The sequence below is a fragment of the Notothenia rossii genome, assembly GCF_949606895.1.
Source record: "Notothenia rossii genome assembly, chromosome: 5".
Taxonomy (NCBI): domain Eukaryota; kingdom Metazoa; phylum Chordata; class Actinopteri; order Perciformes; family Nototheniidae; genus Notothenia; species Notothenia rossii.
The window spans coordinates 25,420,266-25,431,661 of NC_136903.1; the positions used below are offsets into that span (position 1 = coordinate 25,420,266).

At 39.5% G+C, this 11,396-nt stretch overlaps 2 protein-coding genes across 9 annotated transcripts; one reads left to right on the plus strand and one right to left on the minus strand.

Annotated features, from left to right (window-relative positions):
• Positions 1-518: 518 nt before the first annotated feature.
• On the plus strand, positions 519-7,329 carry LOC307038529 (G2/M phase-specific E3 ubiquitin-protein ligase-like). Of its 8 annotated transcripts, XM_079680004.1 has the most exons (18): positions 521-866; positions 1,397-1,472; positions 1,695-1,711; positions 1,821-2,016; positions 2,199-2,400; positions 2,599-2,679; positions 2,916-3,194; positions 3,275-3,299; positions 3,389-3,442; positions 3,549-3,622; positions 3,736-3,807; positions 4,068-4,273; positions 4,457-4,553; positions 4,643-4,805; positions 4,967-5,070; positions 5,229-5,373; positions 6,256-6,382; positions 6,689-7,329. In XM_079680004.1, the coding sequence occupies exons 7-18, from the start codon at positions 3,142-3,144 to the stop codon at positions 7,087-7,089; spliced, it is 1,521 nt and encodes a 506-aa protein (XP_079536130.1). In that variant the 5' UTR covers positions 521-866; positions 1,397-1,472; positions 1,695-1,711; positions 1,821-2,016; positions 2,199-2,400; positions 2,599-2,679; positions 2,916-3,141; the 3' UTR covers positions 7,090-7,329. The 8 variants fall into 8 exon arrangements, with proteins under 8 accessions (XP_079536131.1, XP_079536130.1, XP_079536129.1 ...); XM_079680005.1 differs by lacking the exon at positions 1,695-1,711 and having other exon boundaries at positions 519-866; positions 4,706-4,805; XM_079680003.1 differs by having other exon boundaries at positions 1,397-1,711.
• Positions 7,330-7,472: 143 nt separating this feature from the next.
• Positions 7,473-10,690, minus strand: LOC307038531 (uncharacterized protein). Its single transcript, XM_079680013.1, has 7 exons — positions 10,512-10,690; positions 9,263-9,936; positions 9,098-9,143; positions 8,614-8,705; positions 8,397-8,506; positions 7,972-8,248; positions 7,473-7,664 (listed from the first exon to the last, which is right to left on the minus strand). The coding sequence occupies exons 1-5, from the start codon at positions 10,530-10,532 to the stop codon at positions 8,485-8,487; spliced, it is 855 nt and encodes a 284-aa protein (XP_079536139.1). The 5' UTR covers positions 10,533-10,690; the 3' UTR covers positions 7,473-7,664; positions 7,972-8,248; positions 8,397-8,484.
• Between the last annotated feature and the right edge of the window lie 706 nt (positions 10,691-11,396).

The window sequence follows — 11,396 nt, forward strand, 5'->3', positions numbered from 1 at the left end:
TAAAAAGCATAGTTCAATCAGGAGAGACGTGATGTATGAAATACATGTTTATTATCGGGTCACATTATATAACTGAAACATAATGATGACAGTTTATGACAATTTAATGAAATGGTGATTGGTGATTAGGCCCAGGTTTTGTAGGATATCATTCGGGAAGGGAAAGAACCGTTTCCGATGAACCCCTGGGTCTAGTCTAGGTGATAAGTGGTTAGGTCCGGTTAGAAGGGAGAAGGTTAAGCTTGTCCCTGAGTTGGAAGCCGGAGGCGAAGGGGTGGAGGAGGGTTGCGCGTTGACACCTGGAAGACAGCTGATGAAAAATGGGAGAGCATATATAGAGGGATTAACAGGTGCGATAATTAGGCTTGTGAATGGAGGGAAGTGATAGGTTAGCTGAGGAGTGGCGCACCCTATCATTTAGTGAAGGGAGCGAGTATTGCCATGACGTGCAATACGAAGTGATTATGGCGGCAAATCTCTGTCATAAATCGCGAGGGCATATGAGATCCACGCCAGCACAATTCAAGCAGCCGCGGACATATATTATTTTCGCGAGCACTAAAACGGCACTCGCGCGAGAGCAATATTGAAGCCTGCAGGGGAGAAACATGCCTTGAGCATGTGCATCATCTACATGAGCTCTCCTTGGTCTCCTGCGCTCTCGCGAGCAATTCCTGTTCTTCTGCTCGTGAAACTCTGGCCTGCTCTCGCGCGTTGAGAAATGTTAGGAAGTGAGCGTACCGTGTCCCAGTAACGCCAAATCTAATTGGTTACACCCCTCCTCTTTTATGATTGGCCGTTTTCAAATGAAGGGGGATATCGGAGCGGGAAAGCCCCGCAGAAGAAGAATGGCTGACGACAAGGAGGTACGTACAAAAACTGGTACTTTTAGCTATGCATATATAAATAAATGGTTTAACATAACTATAATTTTATCTGCTTGACGGGCATTTAAGATATTTACATTGCATTATTTACAAGCCACGGTATAAGAAGAAAGTGACACAGCTGTCTGCCCGCAATAATAAAAGTTAGCTAAAGTTAACTGTTAGCAGATCTGGATAAACAAGACGACATGTCTTTGCACTGTGATTGTGACAATCAATTTGACTATTTCTTCTTTGTGTCTGTTTTAGATAGATAGATAGATAGATAGATAGATAGATAGATACTTTATTTGTCATTGTAACAAGTACAGCGAAATTACATCGACTCAAAGTCAAAGTGCCAGTGCGCAACAACAAGACAATAATTTAAAAACAGCAGGACAGTATAGACAGTATAGGAAGACATGATCCATTTACACTTGAAGCGTTATTCGTCTAAAGTGTTCATTTATGTGCATTGTCCCTATTGAAATAAATGATTAAATGAAAAATGCTATCTATTTTAACAGATAGAGTTACAACATGCTGCCAGGCGTGTCGTTGAGTTGCTGAGAAGTGCCTTGGCTGAACCAACTTCTCAAAATCGTAAGTGAAACTAGGGGGAAATCACTTGTCTTCACAGATTCATCTAATGGTCAGTCGTTTACAAAAAATTACAGCTGCAGTCTTGGCCGGCGGAAGCACGCCGAGGTGTTTCAGTGACAGTTTTCCCAACCTATATTAAAACCAGAGTGAAAAACTGAATTTCCCCATGGGGGATAATTAAAGGTTCATCTTCTTCTTGTTCTTCTTCTATTTATTTTTCAGGGCTTGTGACTATCTGGGTAATGTTTAATTAATTAAGCCTTTATATATTCTAACTACTTTACGTATTTAGTACTCAGTTTATTTAGATTCTAGGGAATCATAGACATCTTTAAATTGTGTTCACAGATGAAGTACAGGTTCAGGGAGAGCAGGTGGAGGTGGGCAACAGACAGCCTACTATACAGGGACAGCAGCAGTCTGCTCTTGGCAACAGGCAGCAGGCTGGGACAAGGCAGCGTCAGGCAGTCCAGGGTCAGAAGCAACAAAGGACCCCTGGCTTTCCTTCTACAGCAGGAAATACAGTGGACCAAAATATGGCCAGGTTTGGATCCGTTAGGAAATAAAGATAGTTCTGAACTGAATTGCCATTGTAATAACTCGGCAATTGACTATAATTCAGGGTATTTTTTCATAGAAATTAACGCTCTTCGGATTGTTTAGAATGAATATATTGAATAACAGCTTCTTAAATGCCTCTCTTACACATTGTTTTCAACTCCTCAGGGCTTTCCCCGGCCTATTCAAATCGGGTAAAAGTTATACCCCATCTCCCAAAAGAAGGGCTGTTAGGTCAACCCCAATCCAGTTCTTTCTGCTCAATAAGAGCACAGAAAGAACACCAAAGTCATCGGATGAAATGGTCCTTCTCCAGGCTGGACTTGGCAGGAGGACTCTCAATATCCCCGAAAATGCTGACCACTCCCAGGTAAGATAGAACAAATAATAAGGGAAGGAGTCAAGATAATATAAGAAGCACTTTATTGATCCCAATTTGGGGACATTTTTTATGTATTACTGTAGTTTCCCAATCCACTGAAGTACTACTGGTCACAAATCAGCTTCAACAGTGGTGACATGTGTGGAGGGTTATAGTTCTAACTGCACACTTGTTTTGCTCTTCCAGCATAGATATCCTATATACTTATGGAATCATATTCCAAAAGGGTACCATTGGAAGGGGCCTGGATGCTACATAAAGCTGCTGGTAAGATACAATCTCCCTTATTAAATTCAACTGTGGTCTAGTATTTCTGCAGTTAAATCCTATTTATACCCTCTATCTTCTCCTACAATAGCTGCTCTTATAATAGCTCATTAATGCCCTTGATGGTTAGCATATTTAGCTACCCTCTTGTTTTTAGCAATCTTGTTAAAATCAACTGCCTCCCCTAGAACATTCTGTGCATTAAATAACATCAACTTGTTTGTATTCCCACATAGGAGGATCAGGTCAGCGGAAATTAAGTGTTTTGGCACCTGAGGCAGAGGGTTACACGGGGGCCTAACTTGCCAAAGCTTTAGGTGGAAAAGGCTGTCTATATAATGCCCATCCAGGACACTTTGGACACCTCCCCCTTGCCCTACTCATCGAAGGAGTTCGAAAATATGCCAAAAGCCAGATGTGCCACGTGTCATCTAAGCATGCCTGTCCAGCTGTTGGCTTTACATGCACAAGAGTGTGAACCAAGCAGCTGTTCTGACTGCTTGGATCTGGAACCGGTAATGTTATTCCACAAATAACTATGCAGGATCATTATCATCCTGAATCAACAGCTTTTTTAACTGGTTACGATTTTCAGGATCTGGACCCAGATTGTAAGAAATGTAAGCTCACTAATATTGTAGGTGTTTGTTTCTAAACAATTTTCATTGTATGTGTCATTAATTGGCAGTCTTTCTACATTTTATTATAGGTTTCTCCAAGTGTGCTCCCGTGTAGGACCTCCTGCTCTAAAATCGATATTAAGGTAAAATCAGGGCATTATTTATCAATTACATTATTGCAGATGATGAAGGTTTCTGCGTCTCAGTAATTCACTTGAATATTTGCTCTGCTTTTCTGTATTTTTAAAGGTGGCCTGTCCATTGTGCTCAGAGTTATTTCCTGAATATTTGGTTGAAATACATGCCAGCACTTGTAGAGAAAGGTTTTTTTTTCTCCTATTATGCACATTCTTTATATATATTTTTTTCTTGCAGTGTTAGATATTGTAAACCATGATTAAGGCATGCCCCATTGAAATGTTTTTTCCCTCATCAGTACATTGCAGTCGACACAAATTATCGATTTGGAAGAACATGCCAGTGAAGAACTGACAGGGCGAGAGAAAAGGTAATATGCTTAAAATGTACCTGTAATTGCTTATTTTAAACAAAAACGTCCTGCAGTTATTGTGTTCACTATTTGTGTTAATTGTACTGTTCATCAGTTGCCCTGCATTGTTGTTATTATTATGCCTTGAATATCATTTAAAAGACGCCACTTTACATCAGTCAGGGGTCGTCAGTTTACTCAATGATACAAAAGGGGTCTCTTAAGGGAAAACGTTTTGGATCATGTTGTCTAATCAACTTCTAATTGTTTCCTTCAAGTCTTGCTGAAGCCATCGAAAGACTTAGTGGACGAGTGGACACAACGACACTCTTTAATGTTAGTGTCACTAGGGAGGACATGTTTGAAAGGGGTTTAGGGCAGTGGAGACGTCAGAAGAGGTCTTCTCCCAAAAAAAACCTCCGAGTATCTTTCATTGGAGAGTCTGGAATTGACCATGGGGGTCTCAGGAAAGAATTCTTAACAGGTATATGTTTACCTCCTTATAATAAATGAAAATATTCCTCAGTGTGTGGCGGTTCTCTGGTTGCATGCAATTTATGTGCTTGCACAGGTTAAGGGCTTTGCATGACGCGTGCTGTTCTTTAACATATACAGTGGTCTAATTGAGATTATCAATGTATTGATCCACTTTTCCTTTCAATTATAGAAATGATGGCAGGTGTTGAAAGGAAGTTTTTTCAGGGAGGGAGTACAGGGAAAACCCCCAAGTACTCAATTACTGACTACCACAAAGAGCATTTCAAGTATGTAGAATTGTGTTCTGCAATGTCTTTTCGATGTTTATTTCATTTATTAATAATGTCTATGCATTGATTAAACTTTGTTAATGCAGGACAGCTGGAGAGATTATGGCATTCAGTATAGTACAAGGTGGTCCTCCACCTAACTTTTTCAGAGAGTGGTGCTTTGGATACATATCCACTGGGGAGATTGATAGAGATTCCATTTCCAAGGAAGATGTGACTGATCCAGAGCTCAGCCAGCTTATGGAAGAGGTAATATTTGTCTTCTCCTCAGATACTCCTTCATATAACATGACGTTTGTTTTAGTATGGTTGACACACACACCTCTTTGTAGTGTGAATATTTTCTAATTCTTAAAATAAGCTAAGGCTCCCATGACTTACTGTGTGATACTGTTTTTCTAATTGCAAAGGTTGAGATAGCTGAACCTGAAGCTATGTACGACCTTCTGGATCGGATAACAGCATGCGGGTACAGTGGTCCTGCAACGTGGGAGAGGAAGGAAGACATAATAAAGTATATACATATGCTAAGTGATTTAACCCATAACAACCCATGTTTAAAACCAATCAATTATTCCTTTACACTCATACTTTATATTGAGTGTGCAGTCACTCTTTCCCTTTTTTATGTATGATTTTAATTTATTGCTGTTATCTGTTACTGAATTATAGGGCAATTATCTTGCACTCATCGGTCCGCACTCTACCAATGCTGCAGCAGATATGCTCAGGCATGAAGCTGTATGGCTTGTGTGAGATGATAGTACAACAACCACAGCATTTCAGGGATCTGTTCGTCGCTGGCCTTCATGAAAAGGTCAGTATTATGTCTCTAGCTGATTTTACCACTGAATTTCAAACCTTAACCCTTTAACAGCCAGCGCCACCATTTGGTAGAGCACATTTTGTGTCTTGATATCCTGTTGAAAAAATGTTTTAAAAGTTAAACTCTACCTGATTCAGCCATCTCTACCATTTGGTTGACATGTTATGCACAAAACAACCTCTAGATGTCACTGTGGTTAGAACAGAAAGCCATTCAGCTTTCCACTGAGAAAGTTGGCATGCTAAAAAATCACTGCTGAAGAAATCACTCTTTTTGGTCAACTTTTGTAAGGTAACCATATCATTTTTGACATATTTTAATTTCAGAGCACTGACTGAACATAATTAGATAACTTGATGCACAAAAAAAGTTTTAACAAACTAAACTAGCAATATAACTTTTTCAGAGTTTCAGAGATGTTTTCCAATACAATATGGTAAATAGATAGATTCATGGTAATATTACTACATCTTATATTACATTATTACTACATCTATACTGCCTTATGAGTCTCAGAGTGAAAGAGTGATAATAATTTATATAGCAGCTTTCATGCATGGCATACAGCCCAAAGTTGCACACAGATGAGCAAGTTAGGCCAACACAGGATATAGACATTTGCTGTTAGGCCAATTCAGCATCTACAGTAAGATGAGCACGTTTTTTTTTTATTATGAAAAACACTTAACATTACTTTTTATATCAATATCAATATTGATACCTTTTTTTTTTAAATGTGCTATGTGTGTCCCATTTGATAAAAAAAATGCAAACAAATAATTTTTCCATAGTTTTTTTTCTTGGTCTGGCAATTAAAGGGTTAAGCTGATCCAACTTTGAGCATACATCATTTTGTTTTTTCCTCTCTCCAAGCCGGATGCTGAATTCCTGATGGGAGCCATATCTCCAGTCTTCAGCGAGCTGGGCTCGCTGCGACGCCAGAGGGAATCGAAGATTGTTAACTTTTTACAAGACTTCATCCAACACATTGAAGAAGAAGGTGATACTACTGCCCTGACATTTTATAAACTTATTTGTTCTTGAATTTTACCCCCGATTACGACAGGCAACTCAATGACAGCTTTGCATACCCTTTTTATTCATGTTTACATGTCTCAGTTTAAACACAACTTTGCATCATGATGGTTGCGATGAAACAATGATAACTAAAGCAGGACTGGCTAATGAGGTTTTCTTCTTCAAAATATCCACATAAAAAAACAATTCAAAAACAATAGCCATATTTATTAACATTGCTTAGGTGAATATATGCATTTCTTTGTATTCATTTTCAACTGTTTTTTAGAGGAAGAAAAGAGCTTCGTGGTTGAAGAGAGGGGGACCCCTGTGAAGATAACAGAGAGTGATGAAAGAGACTCAAGAGAGACAGAGTCTACAGGTGAAGCGGCAAAAGATGAAGAGGAGATGAAGGAAAAACCCAAGATCACTGTTGGTTGCTTCCTTCAATGGCTTACAGGGCAGGCACACGTCCCCATCACCTCAACAGAGAGAGAGATGTTTAAAATCTTAATTGAGTTCGACCATGATTGCAGCGTGCGCTATGGTACACACACGGTATGCTTTCCCGTAGTGAATGCATGCTCCAACTCCATTACCTTTCCGACAAGGCACCTCGGCTCATATCCAGAGTTCCTGAGCATCATAACACAGGCTGTTATGAGTAGCAGGGAGTTTAGCCGCTCATAAGAGTCATAGAATCGATGTTTACTGGGTTAGGGTTAGACAGTCTTTATTGCACTTTATTTGACAAGATTTTCATTTGTTTTCATTTGTTCAAGATGAGAATACAGTCAAACTTTCAAGTGACATACTGTTCTAGTCAAAATGTTTTGGAAACAAATGGTGAAGTTGGGGAACCATTATAGTTTTGAGCTGTATTTTGTGTCAATTGTTTCAATTTAATGGAATAAAAACCCAGTCACCAGTTGTGCCAAGTAACTTTACTCTATCCTGAAATCGGTATCATGACTTATTTTACTCTTGGTACTTAAGTAACACTTTGAACACAGGAATTTTACTTTTACCTCATCGGTGTCATTCAAGGGAGCTGTATTTCTTAAGAGCCACATCTTTCAGCTACATACTCACGGCAGAGTAAGTACAGATCCTTGACCGGAGTGTTTGGGTCAATTTTCGGAAATACTGATTGAAGTTCAGTTGTGTCTTCTGCAGCCTAGGCAGTCGAATTTGGGGACGACAATCCCTGCATCCTCTTCTTCTCCATCGTGGTCAGCAGCAATTTCCCAGTCAACATCTGGCTCCTAATAACCATAACAGAGGTTTTGAACACTTTGGTGAAATAAATGTCTTATAAACAATGTGGAACAATGACATCAAGTAATAGTTTGTGTTATTTTTGCAGTTAAAATAACACAAACTGAATAAAATGCCCAGAAAATGGTCATGCCAATAGGGAAAGAAAGTAATCTTTTGACAATGTATATTACACAAAGTAAATGGTAAGTAAATACTATTGTGGGATTGCCCACAGTACTGAGTATGTAAGTCGCTTTGGATAAAAGCGTCTAACAAGTGACATGTAATGTAATACTGAAACGAGATCAATACCTCTGGGCTCTCCGGCTGATCAATGTTTGTCTGCATCAGTCGAAGTTGCCATAACTGCTCTGGACATTGGTTCCGTTCAGTGCTGAGTGGATGATGGTTCCAGCCTTCTGTAAAAATCCCCAAGTCCATCTGAAGTCGGGGAAGAATGATGTAGTGCACACAGAAAAGGTTGTCTGTTGATGAGATGTCGAGCAGACCATCCTCTTCGAGGGAAAGCAGTATCGCAGAGTACTTGTTGATGATAATGACTCGTACATCACGCCAAAGACGCTCAATCCTATGGATGAAAATACATGGTTTAGGGAAAACCAGTTCAAGTGATCTATTTTCATGCTGGCCTAGCATGGGTTAAGTGCAAGATGCTTGGTCTACACATCAGATAAGTTCACCTCACTAATTGAGTTACTAAAGATGCTGCAATTTACCTCTGGTTATGAACACTTTTACCAGAGATGAAGCTTCCACGGTCGGTGCCGCGAACCGAAAACATGAATCTCGCGATCTGTACGTTTTCTACTCCTTGGTCTCCTCTGACCTTGAAATGTACACAGTTGACCAAAGGACTGTCAAAGAAAATCCTCATCCAAAAGTGTCACAGTATTGATCTAGTTCTCCAAAGAGTGCTTTTTTCTGTGAATTCACCTTAAAGGCACTCCATGTCTTTGTGTTGCCTCTAAGAAGAAGCCATAGGCTGTTGACGCACGGTTGTTGGTCGAAGCACCCAAGTACATTACCTGCAGAAAAGCAGAGAATATTTAAGAATAGGGCCATTACACACAATAACTAGGCAACATTCTGTTAAACTGTGTATTATAGGGAAAAAAAGGCAGAGATTAAAGAATTCCTGTTGCAATAGAAATAAGCAAACAATACTGACATACAGTATACTGACTCATAATACTTGTGCAGCAAAAATAGGCAATGCACAAAATCTCCTTTATATCTACTTTGACTTTGCTGCTTCCTTTTTAGTCCATACACTTTCTCAATTTGGACCAAATTCCTTAAGCAAAGCCAGGACACAGCGTTGGGACCTCTTTTGTGTTTTTAAGTAGCTAGTCGTAAACTCCTACAAAAAATACATGTTTGTTTAATGTGTGTCTACTGAAGTGAAATGCAGTCTTACCTTTCTCGAATACCCGTCCACTCCACCAAATAAGACAATGTTATAACTGGAAAACCAAAGAACAAACTGTTATAGCACTCTGGAATTGAAACACTGATTCTCCAAAACTGGGACATTACAAAGAGATTATTTCTTAATCACTTAGCGAAATATAAATACCACTACCGTATCAATTTGTGGTTGGTATCCACGTGCACAAGCGACAGAGGCCCTCGCACTGAATATGTTCTCCTCACAACACAGCCCAGACTAGCCAGTCTGGAGAGGATGCCTATGGAATCCACTCGATGCATTGAGGCAGCCATTATTGTCCATTGTACACGTAGACCAATGGATAACAACCGTCCTTTGACCATTCGGTATCCAGCAGTGGGCATGTCATTCTTGATGGATATGACCACGTTATCCAACTCCTCATCACTGATGGAGCTATACATTTCTGAAACAGATAAGCCAAACTCTCTCATCCTTCTAAAGACTGTGCTGGAAGAAACACCTAGCAGCTTAGCAATGCAAGGCACAGATAGGTTTGTCCCCAACATCTCAACCAACTGCTGCCTCTCAAATTCAAACTTAGGACGTCCTCTACTTAGACCAATAACTGATCCCACTGCTGTATTTGGGGCTTCTGAATCTAAATATTGCCTAAGTAGTCCAAACAGCTCTTGAAGAGCTTGGATTATTCCTTGCGGTATGTCAACATGTCTCGAAAGTGCTTGCAGGAGGTACAGCTCCTGGCGACATGCAAACTCCAGGAAATCCAGGTCAAGTGGTGCTCGAATGAGTGCAAGCTCAAACTTCGACAGGAGTCTCTCCAGGATCTGCCGTTTCAGAATATGCTGTGAAGAAAAATAAAGTATTAAATAGTATTTAATTATATTTTTAAGAAATGTGGTAAATCTTTATTGAAACAATTGTGTCAAATACAGAATAAGGCACATAAACATCATCATAAACATTCCAAAAAATAAGCTGAGTGCATTTGAACAGAAAAAAAAGAGGTCATTCAGAAATGAAAGTGCCAAGAAACTTGCAAAATTCTTGGGCTTTTTTACATTTGCATAATTTTATACTTTTTTTGTATAGTATTATTTATTTGAGAAAGGCAATAAAAACTGGGGACATTTTGAAAAAGCGACATTTGTGAATAAAATATTTTGCTAAAGTAATCAAAATTATTAATTCCAAATTCTGTTTTTGAAAGCTACATTTTATATTATCATATGTCAAGACCGAAAAGTTAATTGGTTCTTATCTTAGAATTGTTTGAATACTTTTGAAAAATATGTATAAAAATGTATTATCTAAAAAACTCAATCCATTTATAAGTAAGGACGGCTCTTGTGGAATAACCACAGAATACAGAAGCATGCCTTTTATTAAAAACAATCATTAGTGAAGTAAAGTAACTTACGTGAGACGTTTCCACAGCCATATTTCATCACGTTGGAAGTTGGAGGGACTTCCTGGTTTAGGTTTAAATCCAGACAACGACCAATCATAAAAGAGGAGGGGTGTAACCAATTAGATTTGGCGTTACTGGGACACGGTACGCCCACTTCCTAACATTTCTCCGCGCGCGAGAGCAGGCCAGAGTTTCACGAGCAGAAGAACAGGAATTGCTCGCGAGAGCGCAGGAGACCAAGGAGAGCTCATGTAGATGCTGCACATGTTCAAGGCATGTTTCTCCCCTGCAGGCTTCAATATTGCTCTCGCGCGAGTGCCGTTTTAGTGCTCGCGAAAATAATATATGTCCGCGGCTGCTTGACTTGTGCTCGCGTGGATCTCATATGCCCTCGCGATTTATGACAGAGATTTGCCGCCATAATAGGTCTTCCTGCCTGAATTTGCGCTGAGCTTCATTTGTGTAAGCTACCAATAACTTCCCTCTGGGAGAAGATGAACTAAAGCCAAGTAACTCTAAATGTAGTTTTGGTTAACTAAAGGCAGTGCTTGAATTGGAATAAAAAAGGTGCCAGTACTCTAAATCAGCAATAAGTATTTGGCACAAAGTCATAGTATATGCTATAATGCTGGTGGGTTTGTCTCTTTACTGTATATTTTAGAAAGGCTCACTGTACTTAAACAAAATGACTCAGGGTGCATCTGAGATTAGAGGGGGTGCAGTGGTAAAGTGCTATTTTTATAAGTGGGGAGTGGACCTGAAACCCTCTAGTCTTGGGGGGTCCGGGAACATTTCTTTTTAAATATTGAAGTTAGATGCATCAATCTGGTGCACTTTGAGAGCAAAATGAAGAGATATATGGATACCTCTCAACATCCATAATGAAACAACTGT

Excerpts from the sequence above, each read along its gene's own strand:
- LOC307038529 (XM_079680001.1), top strand. The coding sequence starts at position 3,142 with ATGCACAAGAGTGTGAACCAAGCAGCTGTTCTGACTGCTTGGATCTGG. Across the intron at positions 4,554-4,642 it reads TACCACAAAGAGCATTTCAA|GACAGCTGGAGAGATTATGG; the intron begins GTATGTAGAATT and ends TTGTTAATGCAG. Across the intron at positions 6,383-6,688 it reads CCAACACATTGAAGAAGAAG|AGGAAGAAAAGAGCTTCGTG; the intron begins GTGATACTACTG and ends ACTGTTTTTTAG.
- LOC307038531 (XM_079680013.1), bottom strand. The coding sequence starts at position 10,532 with ATGGCTGTGGAAACGTCTCAC. Across the intron at positions 9,937-10,511 it reads TGGCTGTGGAAACGTCTCAC|CATATTCTGAAACGGCAGAT; the intron begins GTAAGTTACTTT and ends TTTTCTTCACAG. Across the intron at positions 8,706-9,097 it reads TGGACGGGTATTCGAGAAAG|GTAATGTACTTGGGTGCTTC; the intron begins GTAAGACTGCAT and ends GCTTTTCTGCAG.